The 23,388-nt window shown below is 39.0% G+C and overlaps 1 protein-coding gene across 2 annotated transcripts; it reads left to right on the forward strand.

The window, feature by feature from the left end:
* Positions 1 to 493: 493 nt before the first annotated feature.
* Positions 494 to 23,102, forward strand: myom1a (myomesin 1a (skelemin)). 2 transcript variants are annotated; one of them, XM_034104495.2, is made up of 38 exons: positions 494 to 646; positions 1,874 to 2,072; positions 5,338 to 5,478; positions 5,637 to 5,826; positions 5,948 to 6,105; positions 6,318 to 6,410; positions 6,528 to 6,616; positions 6,837 to 6,881; positions 7,181 to 7,342; positions 7,464 to 7,625; positions 8,166 to 8,307; positions 8,630 to 8,829; positions 9,048 to 9,104; positions 9,476 to 9,600; positions 10,244 to 10,427; positions 10,581 to 10,755; positions 11,603 to 11,724; positions 12,638 to 12,834; positions 13,090 to 13,216; positions 13,768 to 13,952; positions 14,127 to 14,241; positions 14,391 to 14,547; positions 15,216 to 15,322; positions 15,655 to 15,699; positions 16,218 to 16,354; positions 16,453 to 16,597; positions 17,247 to 17,306; positions 17,395 to 17,462; positions 17,577 to 17,702; positions 19,021 to 19,107; positions 19,359 to 19,446; positions 19,544 to 19,582; positions 19,799 to 19,904; positions 20,902 to 21,065; positions 21,152 to 21,188; positions 21,438 to 21,460; positions 21,855 to 21,910; positions 22,394 to 23,102. In XM_034104495.2, exons 2-38 carry the CDS (start codon positions 1,927 to 1,929, stop codon positions 22,649 to 22,651), a joined length of 4,518 nt encoding a protein of 1,505 aa, XP_033960386.1. In that variant the 5' UTR covers positions 494 to 646; positions 1,874 to 1,926; the 3' UTR covers positions 22,652 to 23,102. The 2 variants fall into 2 exon arrangements, with proteins under 2 accessions (XP_033960386.1, XP_033960388.1); XM_034104497.2 differs by lacking the exon at positions 19,021 to 19,107.
* The last annotated feature ends 286 nt before the right edge of the window (positions 23,103 to 23,388 follow it).

Below are 23,388 nucleotides of genomic sequence, written 5' to 3' on the forward strand. Positions count from 1 at the left end.
ACACCAGAGGAAATGTATATTAGTCCCAAACGAGCAGCTTGGGAAATGTAACTGTTCATTTAGGGAAATAGAGACATTTCAAGCGCTTTGAGGTGACATGTTGGTGCAGACCAGCCATTATGGCCGGTGAATACAACAAGGGTTTTAATTTGGAGAGGGAAACATGCGTTAGTGACTTCGCCCCTTGTCTCTAAACGTTTAAGAAAAATGCTTTGCAACAGATTATGAAACCTATTCAACATTCATTCAAGGTAACAGTCAAACGTGAACTGCAGCTTTTCACCAATTTACTCATTTACAAGGCCTTATATTTCTCACTATGAGTTCCCACAACACAGTCTCTGGTTCCCACGTTTCCCTGAAGCTTGGACACCGCGGAGGGCCAGGCGAGCTGAGGAGCCTGGGCTCGGCCTTCTCATGGCCTCATGGTCTAAATTTAAAGCTGTCCCAGCCTTAAAAGGTCCTGACGGCGTCTTGCACATTCTGCCAAGTGGCAGCATTATTTTTGTTCAGTGGACTGCCGTCCTGTCCACCGCCCCTCACCCTGCTGCTTTCCCAGGATCTGGACTTGCTTTAGCTACTTTTGGAATTAGCACACCTTTTATCTGATTTTCAACTTTTGTGGATTGGTGAATCCTTAGTTGTGGTGAGTGATATATTTATTTATTTATGAATAAGACTGTCATTAATACTGCATAATTGCTATTTCAGTTTATGTTATCTGTCATTTTGGAATCAGTAAGGCTTGAGGCCTCCTTTAACAACTTTAGTAATGTTTTTTGTTTATTGATGTATTATTCATTGTATTCATGCCTTTATAATAACAGTATATTGTTAATCTGTATCTATTGTGTCCTTGCAGAATATTGCATGTCTCATTGAAGTCAAATGTCAAGTAAAGTTAATCTTTTCCATTAACATTTGCTTAACCTTTAACGTTTTTATAACCCAGGATTTATCTTTGCAAACTCATTGCCCTCATGCTTTTAGTCCAGTGGACTGTTTGTTTCTCTTCACAAATGGATTCACTCTTTGCCTACACACTGCCTGTTGTAGGTGTTGGACATAGCTATACAAGTTTTTGGAGTCTCTTGTCATAAATTGCAGATCTCTCCTCTCTGATCTCTGGTTACATGATGATGGGCCCTGTGGGAGCTGATCATCATGTGTTCAAGCTGTAACACTTCAACAGTAGTTACTAGAGCTGAAATGATTTTTCATTTGATTGATTGTTGACTCCACAGATTTTTTTTTTGGCAACATTCTTGATAAACTGATCATTTATTCCACACAATTTTGAAGCAAAAATGCAAAACGATGTGAATATTTGCTTCCTTTGAGCATTTGATTTATTATTGACTAATACAAAAAGGCTTTAGGAAATATTGAAGTGCATTGTTTTCTATAAACCAAATGATAACATGATTGATTAACAAAATAATCAACCACAGTACATAAAAGAGTTTTATATAATACTGATATGTATATGGACTTGTATTGACTATAAGCCTTAAATTAAGAAATAACAGAACACAGCAGTTTTGATTCTACCTTCTCCTTTAACCCAAGTGTGTCACTTTTTATATTCACACCTGTGAAAGTAGTCATTTTAATTGTAATGTTATTTCTACCCAAAAAGGAGTTAAGGAATGCTGCCACAGCTTGTTTGCTACCTGCTGTTGCTTCATTTAACACAGAAACAGTTGATCTTAACCAACACTTTAACTGCTCAAAAACCAAACATCATAACATCATTTTAACAATTTAACAACCTTTCATACTTAATCCATTTCTCCTGGCCTATACTAACCTCAACATTAATGAATTAATAATTAAGTCAATCTGTAATGATAACAATGAGATTGATTTCCAGAGCTGGTTAAGTAAAGAACAGTCAACATATAAGTTGGCGGAGTGGCCCTCAAGATGTCAGGATCAGTAACGGTGACGCAGAAGCTGCAGCAGCATCAGCAGGAACATCAGCAGCATCACTTTGAGAGCAGCTTTCACCTGAGCACCAAGTCGTCTGTTAGCCAGCAATCGTACTCCGCTTGCAAGACCAGCAGCCGTCGGTAAGAGGATGGGAGGTCCAGAAATACTGAGATGGTTGATTTTGAAATATGTAAAAAAAAAGATTTTCTCTAAATGTAACTTGACTCTTCCTAACATCAGAAGTGCTGGAGGCATTCAAGCAGACCTCTTTCAAATATTCAACATGGCACTTTGGTATCTGGTGTGAAGTGGCTCATCAGTAGGAAAAAAGACTAACTCAAGATTTGTTTTTATATAGAGCAGGTACTGCCCTAATATGCCCATAAAGTAGATTTACAAAGTGTTCTCCTTGACGCTGTTCAAGTCAAGTCCCAAGTGTTCTTTGAGGGGTAATTACAAGATAGCCTACAAGTCACTTAGGTGTCTCAATGCTGACCAAAACCAGTATATATTTGTTTGTTTGTTGTGTCTTTAAAAGCTTAAAAGCAGGAATTTCAATGATAAGGCCTAATAATTGAATATTCCCAACTTTGTAGGACTTTAAGAGGTCAACACTTCTGACTGTTTTTTTAGTTCAAAACTAAAATCAATTCAGATTAGTAGGGACGTTTAATTAAGTCAAATTGTAAAGTGGTCAAATCACATTTAAGTTGAAAGTGTTTATTTTTGTTATTTAAGTCTGAGTCTAGTCCAAGTCTCAAGTCTTGATTCATTAGTTCAAGGCTGTCATGAGACAGGTTAGTTTTACCATTCTGATGATGTGTGGTTGCAAAAGTAATCCTGCACAGAACGAGAGGAATCACAGGTTCAGACATTTGGGTTATGTGCCTGGCTGAGGGCCTGATGGTTTGTAACTATCTATGTAGCAATAGTATTGTGCTCTTGTATCTAACAGAAATAGCACATTATATGCATTTACTTAAAAGTTGACCATCTTAGAAATGTCTGAAGCTAAGTATCTCTCAGCATAACATTCAGTCATCCAAATCCCAGTGAAAGTACATTATATGGGATAAAGATGAAACAATTAGGCAGCAATTGAAAGTTGTTAAACAGCGCAAACAGCAGCTGTTTTTCAAAATAGATTACTGTTAAGTTTAGCTGTTTTTTGTTTGTTTTCTGTGGTGGTTACATATATTAGGCTTTTGGACTGATATGGGACAAAATAAGCCATTTTTAGATGTCAACATTTAAAGTGTGCAATACATTTCGCATTACTTTATGATATTTTAGAGACTGCTGTCGGGTTGATTGAGGAAATAGTTGATGGATAAATCTGTAATATAAGTGGTTCTTATAGAGAAAATATAGATTTCCTGAATCCTTCAAGCCTTACCGTTATAACACAGGCCTGCTGCAGGAATTAATCTAGTCATTCCTTATCATACACAGGTGTGGTAAATATGCAGTCACATTTTAATTACATTGTCCTTCCATTTAAAATGCTGTGTTAAATGGCAAAACAATGGTAAGTGTCTGATACAAGTGTTGTGTGAAAGGAGCACTGCTTATCAAACGTTGCGCCCTAGCTCTGTATATATGGTGGCAACTATTGTCAACATGTATGTTCAGTAATTATTAGTCCTTTAATCTGCAGGGCTCTGTCAGTACATGTACACGTTGGAACCATGAGAGCTTTCTAAACGGGGTCAGGGAAAGAATTTCAGCTGCAGTGAGCGGCTGCCAGAGATATCCATGGACAGACGAGCTATTTCTGTAGGCAGGGCATGAGACGCCGCCAATAGGCCAACTGTAAAGAAACTGGATGCAAGTCATGAAAATATAAAGGCTTGTGCCACCATAAAGGTTTAATAATTATTGGTTCAGTAATGACAACATTGTATCTGTTAGAAATAATTGATTGCATTACAATTGTTACATTTATTACTTAAAATCTTAAGATTGACGTACAGTGCAGCTTGTCAGACTGATTTAATAAGCCGTACAACTGTTTGACTTCCTTACACACTAAGCCAAAGACGCACCTGGTGAGTCAGCAGTATACATAACTTTTTGACACTGCAGACATCTTTTGGTGAGTCCCTCTCCATCTATCTGTCTGAGCCCGTTTCATCGACTTGATCCCGCCTCGTCAGTATGGGGAAGAGTTTATCAAAGCCACTTTATGCTACTCTATTCCTCTAGGGCTAACAGAGAGAGCCCTAGAGGAATAGAGTAGCATAAAGTGGCTTTGATAAACTCTTCTCCATCAGACAGATATGGAAGAGATTATAAGTGAATGTAGGGCTTTAAAATGAACGTCTCAGCCCCGAAGGCATATCCTCCAGTTCTGTATATAGGGAGGCCTGAGAGGTAAATGAGTCACAGTGTAATATGGGTCAGAGTCCTGGATGGACAGAAATACATCTTCCTTTTATAAGTAACAAGACATGTTCTGAATGTTTATAGTTAGCACACTTAGTACATAGATGAAAAGGGCTAGTATGGGTCGCGGTGAGTTTTTTTTAGATTCAACTGCAGCTTTGTCATTCTTTAGGTGTTTAATTTGTCGTCATTACGAGCAAAAAACTGTAGAAAATACTTGGTCTACTTCTAGTTCAAATAACTACATACAAGCGGAAATGCTGTATGTACTCCATTTACAGGTGTGATTTATCCAATGGTTCATCTTTAACTAATGAGAATTAAATTAGCAAAATTGTTGGTAATCAAGAATGAGTATTTTAATTTAATTTGTATCAATAATCTGCTTTAAGTGCATTAGTAACACTAAAGTTAGTTACAAAAAATGTAAATTCATGGATAACACTTGCAGTATTTTTTTCATGTCCAGAAAAACATTAATACGAAGATTATATGAGGGAACTGAAGAAGTACATCTTTGAAAACGGGTCACAATCATTTAGTTTGTTAACAAAACAGCTGGGCACTAGTTTGTATCAAAGGTGACTTAAACAGAAATAAATAGTGTATTTGTTGGAAACTATTTACAGCCGCACATTAATACGCATTGGTATTCATAGCAGCAGGACAGTGTGTGTCGGACTGAGTTAAAATAAACTTCACTACCCATGTTTATTGCAATCACAGAACCCAGTGCAACACAATGGCTTATTTGTGTGTTTTATGGAAGAGTATGGGAGAAATAAACTATATGGGACTGGATCGACAGACAAAATCAATAGAAGGATTACATATTGATAGAAATCAAAGAATGTACTGCCAGTAGGTAAGACATAGCATATTAATAGCTGTGTCCTTTAAGAAAGGCTTAAGCTTTTGTCGTTTTAAAAAAAAAAAATGTGGCATTTGAAATACTTAATGATTTACTGAATGTTGTTTGTTTTTTTGCAAGTGTTGTGATTGTTGTCTATCGCCTCTAAGCCTGAAGACCACTGTGAAGACAGAGAAGGGGCAGGAGGTGGTTAAACTGAGCCCACTACCCAAGAGAGCCAAACGCACCTACCTTGCAATGGACACGGACAAGGAAGTCATCGGCTATGTCATTCCCGTATTTCGAGCCAGGTGAGTGAAGACACTACAAGACATAATTGATTGATATTCCTAAATTCAAAGCAGTCCATACCACTGTTTCAAGATATTGATGTAGCCTTTTGAATCTAAATGAAGTATTTTCCAAAGTTTAAACTGATCTTATTTGTCTGTGTTTTGTTGTTCATCAGTCATGAAGCTGTTCGCTGTCTGATTGAGTCCCACGAGGAGGATGTCACGGAGGAGGGGATTAACTATGTGGCCATGAGGAACCTGTTTGTCAGGGAGGCCAGGGAGGCTGTGGAGGTGAAAAAAGTGGAGAAGAACACCAGAACCACGCATATCAGGGAAGTGGCCGGACGCATGGAACTGGGCAAGACTGTAAATCCTTTTGATTCCTTTTGTGAATTTGTAAAAACAAGATTGTGTCCTTTTCCAAAATCAAACAAGCCTGCACATGCTTATGAGCTTTATGTGACAAACTGCATCCCTGTTGCTAAAGTTGGAGGAGTGGGCAGAGTTCCGTAAGAAGATGAACCCAGACAGCCTGACACACCTTCCAGAGTTTATCATCAAGCCCCGTGGACAAACTGTCTGGGAGGGGAAGACCGTGAAGCTGCACTGCACTGTGGCTGGATGGCCCAAACCTAGGATCGCCTGGTAAGACACACTCCAACTCCTCTGAGTCACAAGACACAGAGGCTGCTGAGTCGTGTGTGTGTGTGTGTCAGAGAAGTTTCCATCCAAAGCTCTCGTCATCAGACAATTCTGTTTTCCACCGTCGCAACACAAACACACACACACTCCTCTGTAATTACAGCCTCTGAAGACAACGGTAAAAATAAACCTGCTGTCTTCCTCCTGTCTTCAAGGTACAAAAACAATGTGCTCATTGATGCCAAGGCCAAGCCCGAGAAGTACACAGTTGAGAACAGTTACAACATGCACTCCCTGGAGATCAAGAAGTAGGTAATCATGTAGCTCCCACTGCATTACAATTAATGAGATGTACCCCAGAAAATGCACATTACCCCAAACTGAGAGATTTATGTTCAAAATAATGTCTACATTTGTATTTCCAGCTGTGATTTCCTTGACACCGCTCAGTATTACGCCTCTGCCCTCAATGTGAAAGGAGAAGCTTCCTCTGTGGCTTATATTGTTATCAAAAGTAAGTCACCGCTTTTTCTCACCTGTCTTCTCTGCAGCTGCCCATGTCTAATTCGGTTAAAGGTCGAAGTTCAAAGTAGTTTAAATCCGCACCACTCTGATCTGGTATGAAAGGATCAAGTCTGAATGTTTTGCCGTTTTAGCATATTTGACTAATGTGTGTTTCCTAAATCTGTTGTGACTACTATGACATGGTCATTGAGAGATATATTTCTCTGCAGGGTTCCAGGAGGGCGCAGAAGCAGGCCCACTCGATCCTAAACCACGTGAGTAACTTTTTATTTTAGTTTCAAGGATGGCCGGTGAACTTCTGTTGTATATCACAATTCACATTTAACATACACACTGTAAAAGTGTTCTATACGAGACATCAAATAAGTAGAAACTTAAGCTGTTTTTCATATGACACACCTTCATATGAATCAATTATTCTACTCTATTCTAGAAATAAAACATGTTTACCATAAGCTAATGACATGTCATTGCTGTAATTCAAAAAGTCAATTAATGGAGGTGAAATGTTTAAATTGTTGTTTCTTTTCTTTCTTTCTTTTCTTATCTGTAGATGGTTTCTGCGCTGAGCACGGTGTCACCTTTAGAACCACCATCATTGAGAAATTTGAAGTGGCTTTCGGCAGTGAAGGCGACACACTGAGTCTTGGCTGCACTGTCATTGTTTATCCCACTGTGAAAAAATACCAGCCTGAGGTCGTGTGGTACAGAGACTGTAAGTAGAAAAATTTAATATTGCTTAATCTTCCTCTTTAAAAATATTGCAAATGACCTTTTAATGTATGTACCTTTATGTATCCATTCATTCATTCTTGAGTTTTAACTTCTCCCATCAGCTGTCCCATTGAAGCCCTCTAAATGGGTCCAAACCCTCTGGTCTGGGGAGCGTGCCACACTCACATTGGTCCACCTCAACAAGGAAGACGAGGGCATGTACACCATGCGTGTCAACACCAAATCTGGCTTTGACACCTACTCTGCGTATGTGTTTGTGAGAGGTAAGATGCCCGTAGATATTTCACCTGAAGCTGATTTCATTACAAATTCACAAACTGTTGAAAATCAGTTTCTTAGTTTTGTATTATATTGAAAATTGAGATAAGCTATGAAGCCAAGTATGTGCTTAATCGTACAGTTTGGAACAAAAGTGATACGTGCAAAGTAAAGCAACGCATTTTTTATCACCACAAAGTAAGATGTGGTCGGGAACCATTCATTTCTGCTGTGTCTTTAAGTGACATAACTCTCTGAGGTGTTTGGTTTCCTCAGAGGAATGTTGGTTCTATATCCGTCTGCATGTCACAGAGAGGGTGATCTAAAATAACAATCAGCAGTTTATGAGGACTTTTCAGATTCCCCTTTTATGTTACCAACTTGTAAACTAAGTTATTATAGCTACAGTGCTGCCGGACAGGCTGTACTGTAATGGCTTAAGTGGGTCAGAACATGGAAGCTTAGGATGTAATAGAGATCAGCCTGATTTAGGAAACAGCACCACTCACAAGTGTGCCCTCTATGATATGGTGTTGCTATTCCAGATGCTGAAGTGGAGGTGGAGGGGCTTCCCGTGGCTCCCCTGGATGTGCACTGTCATGATGCCAACAAGGACTACGTGGTGGTGACCTGGAAGCAGCCGGCGGTGGAGGGCAGCAGCTCCATCCTGGGATACTTCATCGACAGGTTGGGATGCTCAATATTTCTTTTATTACGTTAATTATTTGCCAGCTAATTAATTATTAAATTTCATCTGATCTCTTTGGCAATATACAGTCTTCCATTCAGGATATACTGGTTCTATCTATGCTGCTTATTGTAATGCTAACTCTGCAGGTACAATGGCACTAGCTCAACCTTTTTCTAGATTTTGACCAAACTGCCATCTTGACAAATAAATGTCACTTTCTAGATTTGTTCTTAGGCAAGCCCATGAACTCATTGTGTCAGTTATGGGCACAATTGGGTTGGATCAAATGTTATAAATTCAATGTGTTTTTCTGTGCAGGTGTGAGGTGGGCACTCACCACTGGGCTCAGTGTAACGACGCCCCGGTGAAGTACGCCCGCTTCCCCGTCACCGGTCTGGTGGAAGGCCGCTCCTACGTGTTCAGAGTGAGCGCCCAGAACAAGGCAGGAATCAGCCATCCATCCCGTGTCTCCGAGGCTGTGGTTGCCATGGATCCCTCCGACAGAGCCCGGCTCAGAGGTAAACAATTATACATCATGGACATATCTGTAAAGTGACTGCTGTATTCTACCTTAATTGTATTTTTGGTTGTTACTTTGTCATGAGTTATTTTGTGTCAACATTCCCTTTTTTACTTTGCTTTTTTGATTCTTAAGATGCCGTAACATGCACATTTTCTGGTGTGGAATCAATCAAGTTCTTATCTTGTGTTATTTTATCTTTACTTTTCCCAACAGCTGGCCCCTCAGCTCCTTGGACTGGGATGATCAAGTTCACAGAGGAGGATACCACCGGTAAGGCAGCTTTAAACTCTGTTAGGTGTTGTTTGTTCTACATTTTTATTTTCAGATGTGAAATAGCATGTTATAATGACTTCAAGGGCAGGGTATCAAACATAAAATCATTCTCCATATTATCTGAGATTTGTAAGTCAAGTTTAATGATTGCTTAAATAGATTTTTCCTGACTTTTTTTATTTCTTTTTAAATGTTAGACATTAAAGACTTAGGGAAAGTTGCTTGTTAGGCACTCGTAGGAAAATATGATTCTATTCCTCAAACTAAAATATTGAAAGTAATTTTTTGTGTGTTTTTAACTATTTAAGGTTTTTGAAGGATAACCATCCCAAGTGACTTGTTTAAGTGCATTTCTCTGTGATCCTCAGTGGGCGTTGTCCCCGGAGAACCCTCTGATGTTGTGGTTACTGAGGCGACCAAGAGCTACGTGGTGCTCGCCTGGAAGCCTCCGATGCAGCGCGGTCATGAAGGAGTCATGTATTACATCGAGAAGGTGAGGAGAGGTGGTGGAAACATGCATACAGTGATGAAGAGATGCAACATGAAAGATCACATTGCCTTATTATAAGCTACAAGTCACATCGTAGTGGTGGAATATATGTAAATAAACTGTTACGCTTCTTTAAAATGTTCTTCTACCCCACTACCTTTAAAAGGCTCTACGTGTGTCAGACATCTTAACTTATACCTCTCCGAATACAGTTTTTCATCCTCAACCTTTCCAGTGAAAACCATGTTTCCCTAGATTTGTGGTGAAATGTTGTGATAAACTGTAGGCTTTAATGTTACTTTATGTGTTTTAAAATGTTTCTCCTTCTACACAAGATTAATATCATTTTCAAAAACCCTCTTGGATTAGCTTGAAAATTCACAAAGCCGATGTTTCCTCTGAGCTCATTGAAAGTTTAGTTTTAAGAAATACATTGTTACCCCGTAAATATCATGATTTTAAATGAACATTATGCATTTCTATAGATTAAATTACTCAATAATGTGCCAAGGAGTACAACTTTAAACATTTACAGCAGTTTAATACAACATACAAAATAATGCAACAAATATTTATTGTATAAGAAGCCTTTCCTTTACCATTGTCTGCTTCTTTACTGACATGTCCTTGTCTCTGTCGCCTGCAGTGTATTTCTGAGTCAGACACCTGGCAGAGGGTGAACACCGGCATGCCAGTGAAGTCTCCTCGCTTCGCCCTGTTCGACCTGGCAGAGGGAAAATCTTACAGCTTCCGCGTTCGCTCCTGTAACTCCGCTGGTGTGAGCGAGTCCTCTGAATCCACAGGAGACATCACGGTCGGAGATAAACTGGGTGAGCCGGCCAGGCCTGCATTTAAATATGATGTACAGCTTGTTATCGCTGTATTCCTTCATTAGTTAGTTAGTAGACTGTTGTTCCCCTCTGCATTATGTTGATCCAAACATAACATCTTCCTTATTTTCATGCATATCTCTCTTTTAACAGACCTGCCCTCAGCTCCTGGCAGTCCAGTGACCACCAGGAACACCAACACCTCCGTGGTCGTCTTCTGGAGCGCCTCTAAGGAAGTCAAACACCTGGCCGGCTACTACATCGAATACAGTGCGGTGGGCACAGATGAATGGACACCTTGCAACAACAAACCTGTCAAGAAGACCAGGTAAGTGCAGCTAAAGATAAAACTAGGTTCATGAATTCACACGTCATTCATTGCTTAAAAAGATGAATTGATTCTATTTTTTTTTGGTGTTCAAAGTTGATGACCAAAAACTGGGAAAATATAAAAAGAAGATTAAAGGGGATATAATGTGCAAAAATGAAATACTAGTTGAAGTTACATCACATTTATCTAAGTGTTATTGTCTTTGTTCATCACTGTTTGGTGATGAATAGCTGGTGACTTATCAGACATTTATTTGAATGACACTAAGTAGATTCATTTATTAGAAAACTACACTAACACAATTTGCTCATGGTTGTCGGATCTACATTTTTGTATAGGCTCCATTGTTTTAGTTGTTGCTCCAGTGGATAACATATATGATGTGTTACAGAAAAGTATTGAAGTCAGCTAAAATGTGTTAGTAACTCAGTTCTGCAGGAATATTTGCTAACGTTAGCAAAACGCTACTTGTGATAACAAACCAAACAAATAACCTCCTGAGTGTATTAAATTAGGAAGTGAGTGTCTTTCATATATGGCTTTTGAACTTATGTTTTCATTTGTAAAATTAAGAACTTTAATACGTTTTTTATGTTTTTGAAAGCGTACATAGTCTCGCTTGTAAAAGTCGTGGTTGGTCAGCTAAGCTACTTTTGAATAGCTATTAGCAAGGGTGCTAATGCTAACAACATATTTCCCTTTTCTTTAGTATGACCCTTTAGTTACATTTTTTGTTTGTAATTGTATTGAATGCAAATGTAGCTTTTACTATTTCTCAATCCTACTGTTTGTGAAATCTCAGAGTAAATATTATATGACTCTTTACACCTTTGACTGTTTTAAGGTTTGTGTGCCACGGCCTGACTACCGGGACAAACATCGTGTTCAGAGTGAAGGCAGTGAACGCTGCAGGATACAGCCTGAGCTCCGCCAACTCTGAAGCTGTGGTTGTGCAAGCTGCCGTCTGTGAGTGTCATGATCACATCCCTCATCTCCATTATTCACTTTGCCTCTACTCTCCCCTTCTGCTACTTCCTCTCAGCTATTTTTAAACATATATTTATCCAGGGATTCACGGCTGAGAATGTACACTTGTATTTCAACACATTCACACACACACCATCCTCATTTTTTTTCAGAAATCATGTCAACTTTCATTATTTATTTTCCATTTCCTTACCAAAAATCAGTTATTTAATTTAAATCAGATCACTTTAAATCACTAAATAAAAGTGTCTGAGAGTTTGTTCCGAAACAGTTTCCCATTTATCTTGTCTTGTGCATGTTATCCTGAGTTTGATGAATGCAAGAGGCACACAAATATGTGACTGCATGTTGATTTATTTGCATGTGTCTGCCTGTCATCGCTAACATTGACTGACTTTATCATATTTTGCTGTTTTCCATACCTTCATTTATTAATGACAAGGTTAAATAACAAAGCAGACAATGATTTACAATGCTTTTGCTGTATGCAAGTATTGATTTCTGAGTTTTGTGTTGATATTTTGTAAAGGTGATGGCTAAAACATTTGTGTTCTTAAAGAGCATGAACATAATGAGAGTCTGGTGCGACTTTCGGAGATTTTCGTAGCGTGAAAGTTGTCCTGCTTCTGGCCTTGAGTGTAAGTACATTATACATTACAATGACCCTAATACAGTGTTGTTGCTTGTGTCCAAAGCATGTTGCATATTCAAATGTAAACTAATATGGACTAAGATCTATGTTATATTTTGCTTATTTCAGGCCATATTAGGTGTCATTTATCATTAAAAGGAAAACAAAATGCGGTCTGAAAATCGGAATATTAGTTATTTCAACATACTTCTTCGCATTTCTCATAATAAATATTGACCACTTTATTAACTTTCCTTACAGCCATCTCCGGAAACCCCACCAATGTTACCCTGGTGGAGGCTGTGAAGGATTACATGACACTGGCCTGGACTGAGCCCTCTTTCAATGGAGGAGCTGATATCCGGGGATATTTTGTGGACTACAGGACCGTGAAGGGAGGCGTTGTTGGAAAATGGCATGAGATGAACCACAAGGCACTGCCTGCTCCCTCCTATAAAGTAAGTGTGTTTATTTGTAACCACATTTCAATGAAATAATTTCAATAAAAAAAAAAAAGCATCCAGAAAAGACCTCACAATAAAGTACTGCAGTGTGGATGCGCCTAATGTTACGTGTCATTTCTAACTGCGGTTTCGACCTATTATCTCACGAAGCTCAAATAAGTTGATGTACTTGGTAATTCATTTTTGTCTGGAAAATAGCCCAAAAGAGGTGTTTTATTAATATCCCATTACCGTAATTTCTGTTTTTAGGCTGAGAACCTGAAGGAGAACGTATTGTACCAGTTCCAGGTGCGCGCTATGAACATGGCAGGTGTGAGTAAAGCCTCTCTGCCCAGCTCAGCGATAGAGTGCAAGGAATGGACCATTACTTTGCCAGGTATGAACAAAGAATAAAGGTATATGTCAGTAAATATTAAAGAGGAAACAATTGGATGATTAATTAACTAGCCGATTGAGGCTGACGATGATCAATTAATCATTCAAAGTTATGAATACAAGAAAAACAGACTGAACCAAATAATGTCGAGAAAATAGTCAATTACCAGTTTGTTTTGGGCACAATGCATTTCGGATAGATAATCTATTCATGAGACCATTACAATAAATGTTGTGATTGGAAATATATATGTATATTTGTATAACGGAATTTCTTATTAAGTTATTGCTTATTCATTTAAAGTGCGTTCCTTTAGAGCATGAAAAATACATTGTAAACACTATAAATAAACTAAACTACTCCTTACTAATATATTTACATAGAATAACTATATGCATAACACAATGTGCACATGTATTGCAGTACACCTCTATCACTGGATGTGTATTATGTTCTTGATGTGTTCACTTGTAAATCTTTGCCATACTTAGTTTCTTTTTGTGTTGATCGGTTACAGTTTGTTTAAGATAGTTCTTTATTCATGCTCCAAGGTGTTCCTGTGGGTCTTCATGCGCTGGAGGTCCGTGACACCTCGGCCGTGGTGCTGTGGGAGCCGCCTGTATTCAGTGGCCGCACTCCTGTCAATGGATACTATCTGGACCTGAAGCTGGCCTCTGCTGGAGAGGCAGACTGGAAGGCTGCTCACGAGAAGGTCAACACGGGCAAACACATGAAGGTGAGCAGGATATTTATAAGTTATAGTGGATCTTCTTGAAATGCTTCTATTTTTTCGCAGAGGACATCTTTTAAGTTTGATCAATATGGCCTTCAGCTTGTATCTTCATGTGAAATAAGGGCGACAGTGTTCTCTTAACTCTCTCTTCCTCGGACTGCTCACATGCTGCTTCAGGTGACGGGGATGAAGGCGGGTGCTTCCTACGTCTTCCGTGTGCGCGCTCAAAATCTGGCTGGCGTCGGAAAGTCCTCAGCAGCCTTAGGTCCAATCCTGTCCCAGACTCGCCCCGGTGAGTGTGATGGTTACATAACTCACACTTACAATCACATAGTGTTCCTACGCAGGGCTGGGAAGAAGGGAACGTTTCATTTCCTTTATACTGATGTATGAATTTACTAGATGCACACACACTGTAATCATTTACTCTCATTTCCTCAGGCACCAATGAGATTTATGTGGATGTGGATGATGATGGTGTGATCTCGATGGTCTTTGAGTGCTCTGAGATGAAGGAGGGCTCTGAGTTTGTTTGGTCCAAGAACTACAAGACCATTACAGACACCTCTCGCCTTACCATGGTTACTGAAGGGGGCAAGTGAGTATCATTTGTATGACCAATTCCTCATGCAACTTCCAGGGACCAAAATAACTCTCTTGCTCTTGGTCAAGGCTTGTGTGCAACAGTTCTTTAAATCGTTCACATTCATTTTTGTATTCATGTGTCTTCAACTCCAGGCAGGGTCATCATGAAATACATACTCAGAACAAGAATGTATGTCATTTTTCATGACTTTGGACAGAAATGGAACAGACTTGGTATTCCAGGCGAATGCACATGTTTAACAATTAATTATATTTTGTTATTTTTGACACGCAGTATAATTTTGACGAATTAAATGACAAAGTGATGGTTTAAATATGGTTTCAAATGTTTACAAAGCTACTTAGCTCAGGTAATGTTAGCCAGACGGGGTCGGATAACATTTACGGTTTTCTTTTAAATGTGCTAGTGAAAGAGTTGATTCCCAAATAAAAAAACAATGAAATATGATGGCCATTCCGACACAGCTCTCTTATAATATGTTTTTGTTTGTATATTTAGCAATTATATCATTAGATATTACACATCTCTATATACATTATACCTGGACCTCACAAAATCATGCATAAAAACCTAACCTTTCAGAAGAACTGAAACCAGACAAAAGCAGTCAAAATCAATATAAAACGAAAGATTTAAAACTATTATAACGTCGCCTGCAGGTCCAGAGCCATCTTCAACAGTCCCTCCCTGGAGGATCTGGGCACCTTCTCCTGTGTTGTCACCAACACTGAGGGCTTCTCCTCCAGCTACACTCTCACTGAGGAGGGTGAGTCGCCCACAGTCCCGGCATCTCTGCTTCTGAAACTTGATTCTCTTGTTATTTATTTTGGGTGACGTCGGTGCCAAAGGTGTGAGAAGGACTTGAAGGACTGTGTCATCATGTCTCTGTTGTTGTGTTTCAACAGCTGTGACAAATTGACCTCTGTTACACTCTGTGTATGTCTGTCAAGTTGTGTTTCAATCCAAGGTTCTACTTAACATGGAGTATTTTTAACTGCATACATAATAAGAAAACTGTCAAATAGAAGTAAGACTCATATTTGATGGTGAAAGGTTTTGACACTTACACATTTTGTTGCTTTTGTTGTTACTCAACAGGTCTCAAACGTTTTCTGGACATCAGCCATGACCACAAGTTCCCAGGTGAATATCCCGCCACATCACAGATCCTTCTTATACCATGGTTTATTTTTCCCTTATCAAGAAGTTGCATATCTATCACTAACTAAAGAAAAATACTTTCTAAAAATACAGATCTTTCTTGGAAATTATAGTTACTAGGTGTGTGACGATAAATCTATTTGGATTCAATGAGCAATGGTCAAACGCCATCAAAACTAATTGATAATATCAATTATCATCTTTTTGGAGATATTGCTTAATTTTTTTATTGTGCAAGCACATTAGTCTGAAGAGGAGGTGTATTTCTTCTTCCATTTAAATGTCTGGAATAGCCCAATACAAATAATAAATGTTTGCAGTTGGAATAAATGTAACTTATTGTATTAAAATTGGCATATGATATCTTTGTAAATTAGTCCCAAGCCTGTAAATTGAAGGCATTAGAAATCAGGGCAGACTACTGTGAATGTAGTAGTTACTAAGCCATTGTTACATGCATAGCTTATACAAAAACATTTAAAAAATGTTCTTGTCTCCAGTTATCCCCTTCAAGAGTGAAATGGCCATGGATCTGCTGGAGAAGGGTCTCGTGCGTTTCTGGACTCAGGTGGAGAAATGCAGCTCCGCCTGCACTGTGGACTATGTCTTCAATAATGCCATCATTACTGACAACAAGGTACGAATAACAACATAACACGTTGTCCTGTGTCTTTTGGGATGGTGAATGTTCCACAACCTGATCTTGATTGGGATTTTATATCTTTTTGTTTCCAGAAATACACAGTGAACTTCAACAAGTCCACCGGAATCATTGAAATGTTCATGGACTCTCTGGAGGTCACTGACGAGGGAACGTTCACCTTCAACCTGGTGGACGGCAAAGCTAAGGGGACGACCAGTCTGGTGCTCATTGGAGATGGTAAGACCTCAAATGTCCCTTTTTTTAAAACTCTCTTTCTATTTGGATAGAAAGACAAATATAAATTGCACTTTTTTTTCCCTTGTGTTTGTACATTTTTCTTTTTTAAACTTGAGAGACCCAAACATTTTAAAATGAATACAAATAGAAAATAGATCGAATAATGATGCAGTTTATCTTAAGCACATAGATGTATGCATATCCTTATGTCAATCACTTCATATGTACCCTCTTAAAAATGTATTGTAAAATGTTTGTACAAATACCCACTACCCACATATGAACAAAAAAACTGACATATAAACACCTATACACCACGCCAGCCTAGACATGCATATTTTTCCCACACCTTTTGAATTAGTCTTTAAAAATAATTATCATACTGTAACAATAAGACATGATAACTCTAATTCAGTATCAACATCCATGTTTATGTCTTTTGTTTTAATATCAACTAAAATTGTTGATATCAAATAGGCCCCCCAACACACAGAGCACTTTTGAAGGTTACACACTGAAAGCCTCCCTCTGCTGGGTGTATTGCATCTGCTGCAGTTAAAGTTCTTGTCCATTGAGGGGCAGCAGAAGACAACCTTTCTTTACGGTTTAGTCTGTCTGCTGATTTTCTGATGCACCTTTTGTTACCTAGAATTCAGGGAGCTTCAGAAGAAATCCGAGTTTGAGAGGGCCGAATGGGTCAGGAAACAGGGTAAGGTATTTTTTACTTTTCCATTACATAAGTTTAACACAATTGCTGAAGTGCATCTTGATACATATTTTAAATGTAATATCAACAGGTCCTCACTTTGTCGAGTACCTTGGCTTCACTGTTACTCCAGAATGCAATGTGCTGTTGAAATGCAAGGTAAGAAAAGTACCTGATTGATACTGCTGTTCATGTTTTTTTTTAAGGAGCCTCACAAATGGTTGCAATTCAGGTGGTGCATTTAATGTGTGTCTCTCTTCTTTCTCCACACAGATTGGAAATATCAAACCAGAGACTGAGATCACCTGGTCCAAGGACAAAATTGAAATTGCAGAGGATGATGAGGACGCCGCGAAAATCGAGAGAAAGGACGGCCATCTGACCTTTAATATCGGAAAGGTCAGCGCGTTAGACAGAGGCCGTTCATTGTGAGGAGTCGTGAGCTCCTGAGTGAAGAGGAGAGAAAGTGCCGCTTATGCTGCAGCTGTGCTTCCATCGTAGAGCTAGACTAGACTAGATGCTTCACTGCCAACCATCCCTCTCTGACACACAGTGTGTTTCATCATAAATGATGAAACACTAGAAATATTCCTGTCCTCGAGGCCTGCTGTAATGCTGCTGGACTCGGCACGTCAGCATGTCGCACTGGGGAATTCAAATAAGCCTACTGGGTACAATTGGCACTATTTTAAAGATTTAAATCCTTATTTGGGGTTTATAGACTTGTAGGACAAGCTTTGCAACATGTTGGCCCATATACAGTATATGGTTTATCTGTGTGATTCATTCATCCATTTCATTACTAACACTATATTCTATTTGACTCCTCTGGCCAATGTACTCATTTAAAACTGGAAATCTGTCCTTGTTTGAGGATATTAATCTGGGGCTATAATACAGAAACGTTTTATCTTGAGGATCCAATCTCAACTTTTTCATAACCATGATAATGAGGGTAAAGAAGAACAAAAGGGATTCAGGGAAAAAGCCATTACAGATGAAAACAAAGGCCCAACACGAACACGTTCTCAAACACTCTCATAACCTCAAATAAACTTTGAGGATAAATGTGAAGAAGTCCTGACTTTCGCTTTCCACCAGAGAATAGTAGTCTGCGCTTTGGTTGCTTAGCTACAACCAACAAAATGTCAGCAGGCGAATTTAATTAAGTCAGAGGCTTATTATATGGCAGGCAGACCCTAACGTCGTATTGCAGCTTGATGATAAAACCCTCATTAGCTGTAAATTCACGAAAGAATTATGTACTTTAATTTCTCCAGAGATGTTTCCAACACCTTTAACTCATCTGCTTTCTTGTATTTTTTCAATGACAAAAACGTTTACAAAGTTCTTTAACTCAACAATAAGAGATAATAACATTACCTATCCTGAGATAAACATATGATGAAGTGAGATAAGGTTCCTAAAGTTAGGTGAAATTTGCTTCTCTAATACCAAATTGTGAAAATCCTGTCTTCATAACTCTTTGGATCTTAACTTAAGACAAAAGATAGGCAGTTTCTGTAATACAGCCTCTCTTCTGTTTGTGCCAGTGAAGTTGTATTGATGTTTCAAGGTACCTGTACATTGAAACTGTATTATCATCACTCATAAAGAGAGGGTTGGTGTCATTGCATGAGCTCAGGAGAGGTGGCCCATCCACAGCCACTCCTGTCCATCGCACTTGCATTAACTGGCTTATCTGTCTAATTCACAGTGCGTTATTAAGCAGGAGAAACCGAAAGGAAAAGAAGGAAAAAAGGCTGCAACTGCAGAGGACGTGCCACCGCCACCAAGAGCCAAAGTCTGGACATATTGCTTGCTGCCCTAAGTTCACGCCTATAAATATGTCCTTGTCGTCTTACATTATTCATGTTTTCCTTTTAATGCCTGAAGCATCCTGGGCAGAGGAAAAGCTTGACTGTTCTGCTTAGTTGGTCTTTGTCCTGTTCTTATATCTGTCCCAAGAATAATAATGTATTTCCCTCTGTTTGATTTAGAAGGAAATTAATTACTGCCTCAAGGATACTTAAGTTGTTTTACCTTGAACTGTAGATCTCCAAGGCTGACAAAGGTGTTTACGGTGTGGTCCTGAGGGACGAGAGAGGCAAAGATAAGAGCTCCTTCGATCTGACAGATGCAGGTAAAGCGTTGTACATGAATTATGAGAGGGAAACTCAGTCCTGTCAGTGTTGCTAAAAAAAAAGTGAATAACTGTGGTCCTCATCTTTTTCTCCCAGGATACCAGACTGTAATGAACGAGCTGTTCAGGGTTATTGGTGAGTCATTAAACTCATAACACCAGGCAGTAATTGAGCATCACACAGCAGAAAAAGCCACAGAAAGAAGCAGAATTTTTAAAGTATTTTCACTGCATAAACCATTAAAAGGCTACCGACTTAAATGCTTAAATATGATTTTTTTATATACCACTTATTAAATATGTTTTCCATGGGATGTAGATAAAAACTTGACTTGTATTCTTTTCCCTCCAGCCCACTCCTCCTCTGATATCAAAATCGTCAGTACTGAACACGGCATCATCCTCTCCTCCTCGGTCACGTATTACAATGAGGAGCTGCGTGTTGGATGGCTTCAAAAGTATGTCAAATCAACATTATTCACTTACATAGGATTTCAAAATAACTTTCCATTCTCATCAAATATTTGCTTTACTTTACGTCGTTAGCTCTGCCAAGGAGCTTATTTGTTCAGTTCAGTTTGTGTTTTTGTCTGTTTGTCAGCAGGATTACAGAAAATTACAGGCTCAATTTTCAGGAAAAAACCATTAAATGTTTTCACTTTCAATTTCATAGCAAGATTGAACATGTGGCCTTGGTGTAAGCTCCACCTGAGTGCTTGGTGTTGGGTTAACACTAGATGTATCAAAAGAAAAATACACTCAAAGAATACAGCTAGTAAAAAACAATTAGAAAAAAAGACATACAAGCACAAATTACAGAAATGTACAGATAAGACTTAACATTCCAAAAGAGTATAATAATACTATTCCTACAAATAAATAATAAGGATGCATGAAACACAACTTATATTACAAAACATATTAAATATGCCTTTACGTTTTTTCCAACAGCCAGTTGTTCAGCTTAATAGCAACAGGTTGTTCAGTCCCTTTCAAATCAGTTGGTCGTGTTTTCCAGACATGTGATGTTTGCAAAGAAAAGGCTTTTTGTTTTTCAAAGCTTGCAAGTAAATGATCTCAAAAGGCTTTGGGGTGATTGAACATGTTTGTGACCAATTAGTAAATGGAATATGAAGGAGTATTTCTGCACTCATAAATATGTTTTGCTGCCATAGTTAATTACTTTCTGATGCCTGATATTGCACTATTTTGACTATAATTATCCCTATCAGCTCTCCTGCACAATCTTCCCATGAATTATATAAAACACAATCCACAGATGGGACAAAATCTCCCCAACTGGTAGTGAGGTCACGTTTCTCATTTTGGTATAATACAGGGATGATTGTGTAATTACTGCTTTCCTGTCTGAATCCTGCTCTTCAGGGTACTCGATACTTTGAGTCAACAGTCCAGCCTTAATTGATCTCTGTGTTTCCCTTTTTTCTCCATTAGAGATGCTAAGATCGCCGTCTCAGAGAGAGTTAAGTCTGGAGTCACAGGAGAGGAGCTTTGGCTTAAAATCAATGAGCCCACTGAGAAGGACAAGGGCAAATACACCGTGGACATCTTTGATGGCAAGGATGGCGTAAAGAGAGTCTTTGATCTGAGCGGCAAGGGTAAGTGAAACGTTTAAAGTCAAATGGGGAAGGTTCTTCAGACTTGTGAAACGATCTTAATAACTTTGGCTTTTTTTCTTGTGCAGCATGGGAAGAGGCATTTGAAGAATTCCAGAGGCTCAAGTAAGTAAACAAACACATCTGACGCTGTTGTGTAACTCCGTTTGAAGAGGATCTTTACACAAATAAATACTAACAGTCATCACAAACTTAAAATAGACTTTTTTCCACTTTGTGAGCCCTTTAACAAGCACAATCAAAATACATGTCCTGCAATTGTAAAGCTAAGGAAAACAAAAATGTTGGTGACCTTTCTGCGCTGTGATACCGTAAAGGATGCTTCTAAAAATGTCTGTGTCCTTCCTTCCGCAGGGCGGCAGCTCTCGCAGAAAGAAGTAAGTCATTATTTATTCGTTCTTTTCCCCCAAGTGGCGTCATCTATGACAAGATGTCACGTGAAAGCTATTTTAGTTTCGTTATCATTTTGAATGGTTCACTGCGATTCAACATAAGGGAGTGTTTTGTTGGTCATCTTCATATCAATATATCAATAGTGGAAAATGCTTTTCCCAAAGATGAAATGGCTATTTTAGAAAATAAATAAACCTACTTTCAAAAGTTATTTAAAAGATATATGCAGTGCAGTAAAATCAAATATATTGAATGAGGGTGGTTAATTTACCAGTTTTGGTTAATATCATGTTGTCAACAGGCAGATGTTCCACAGGTTGAAACGCTGAGTAATGATTAACATTTGTTTATTGACTCACTCTTGTATTTTCTGTTCAGACCGCGCTCGTGTGGTTGGAGGCTTGCCAGATGTGGTTGCAATCCAGGAGGGCAAGGTAAATACATTCAGTACTAATACATTGTGTTAAAAGTCTTATAAAAGTAGTTTGGTGGCTTTGAAGAGAGCAAAGATGGATATTAGCACTTCAGTTCTCCTCAGGAAAGGGCTGTCTGACTGGGCTGTGTACACATTCTAAGTATAGCATTTACTTAAACTGATAATAATGTTTTAGAGAGGCTAAGATACTTTTTGTTGATGCCCCTGTCCACAGCAGTAGGCCTACATGGCGTATCTTCCATGTTGGTACTTTTGTTAGTTCTTCAAATGTGGGCATGGGGGATGCAATACTGTAGAAATGGATAAGTACATCACACAACCCCACTTTAAAACATTTAAACTATCCCTTTAAATGCTCTGTCTCCCCTTCAAATTACTATGCCATTATCTCATTCCTAGGAGTGTCTCCTTCCCTCTTAAATCTGTAAAATCCAGACTTGTTACACACACTAAACCCCTGCATTCCTCTTTTTCTCTGTAGTCCCTGAACCTGACTGGAAATGTCTGGGGCGAGCCCGTACCTGAGGTGAGCTGGACGAAGAACGACAAGGAGCTGCTGTCTAATGAGCGCTACCAGCTCAAGTTCGAGCACGGCAAGTTTGCCAGCATCACAATCACCTCCGTCACCACGGCTGACTCTGGCAAATATGCCCTCCTGGTGAAGAACAAGTACGGAAAAGAGGCTGGAGAGTTCACCGTCAGCGTGTACAACCCAGAGGAGGAGGAGAAGAAAGGCTAACGTATGATGCAGTGGGATGAAATAAAGCAGGAAAGATAAACGACTGGGCTTTCTCCAAAGCATTTTACCCCGGCACATGCTGGTGCACTGAGCAGTTTTAAATAAATGATTCATACAGCTGCTTCCTCCTGCGTCTTTCATGTGCTGGGCTAAAGAGCTTTGGGCATCGCTTGTCGAGGAAGCAAACAGCGGATGTGATACAGAGAGGATAAATGTGTGCTTTTAGTTGCTAGATATGTTTTCTGTCACTTGTGACCCTTTCAGCAGTACATGTTATGTTTAATCTTGGGAGAATGTTGACCTGTCATTAATCCTTGATTTAGCAAAAGCAAGACACCGTTTTCTTAAACTATTACGGTTTTACATTTGGAAAACCTTTGACCTCTGAATCCAACTCATGCCTGAGGTTTATACACTGTAAAAAAATAAAGGAAAACACTGATGTCATGAACTTCCCTCCAGCTTTTTGCTTTGTGTCGTGAGACAATGGAAACGTGTCGGTGGATGTCACGCTCATGCTTGGTGTCTATTTGTAAACAGCTATGTCTGAACTGTACTGTGTGCATGTATGTTGTTCCATTAGTCAACTGTTGCAGGAGACATAACAGTTTGTAAGAGAGGTGGAACAGGTTAAACCTAATGTCAGTCAACACATCAGTTTAAATTGATCTTTAAGTGTCACACAGCTGTATGCAATGTCATAAAGGCATAGCTTGTATACTTTTGGAAGTCTTCTC

The sequence above is a fragment of the Pseudochaenichthys georgianus genome, chromosome 17 (genome assembly GCF_902827115.2).
Source record: "Pseudochaenichthys georgianus chromosome 17, fPseGeo1.2, whole genome shotgun sequence".
Lineage (NCBI taxonomy): Eukaryota > Metazoa > Chordata > Actinopteri > Perciformes > Channichthyidae > Pseudochaenichthys > Pseudochaenichthys georgianus.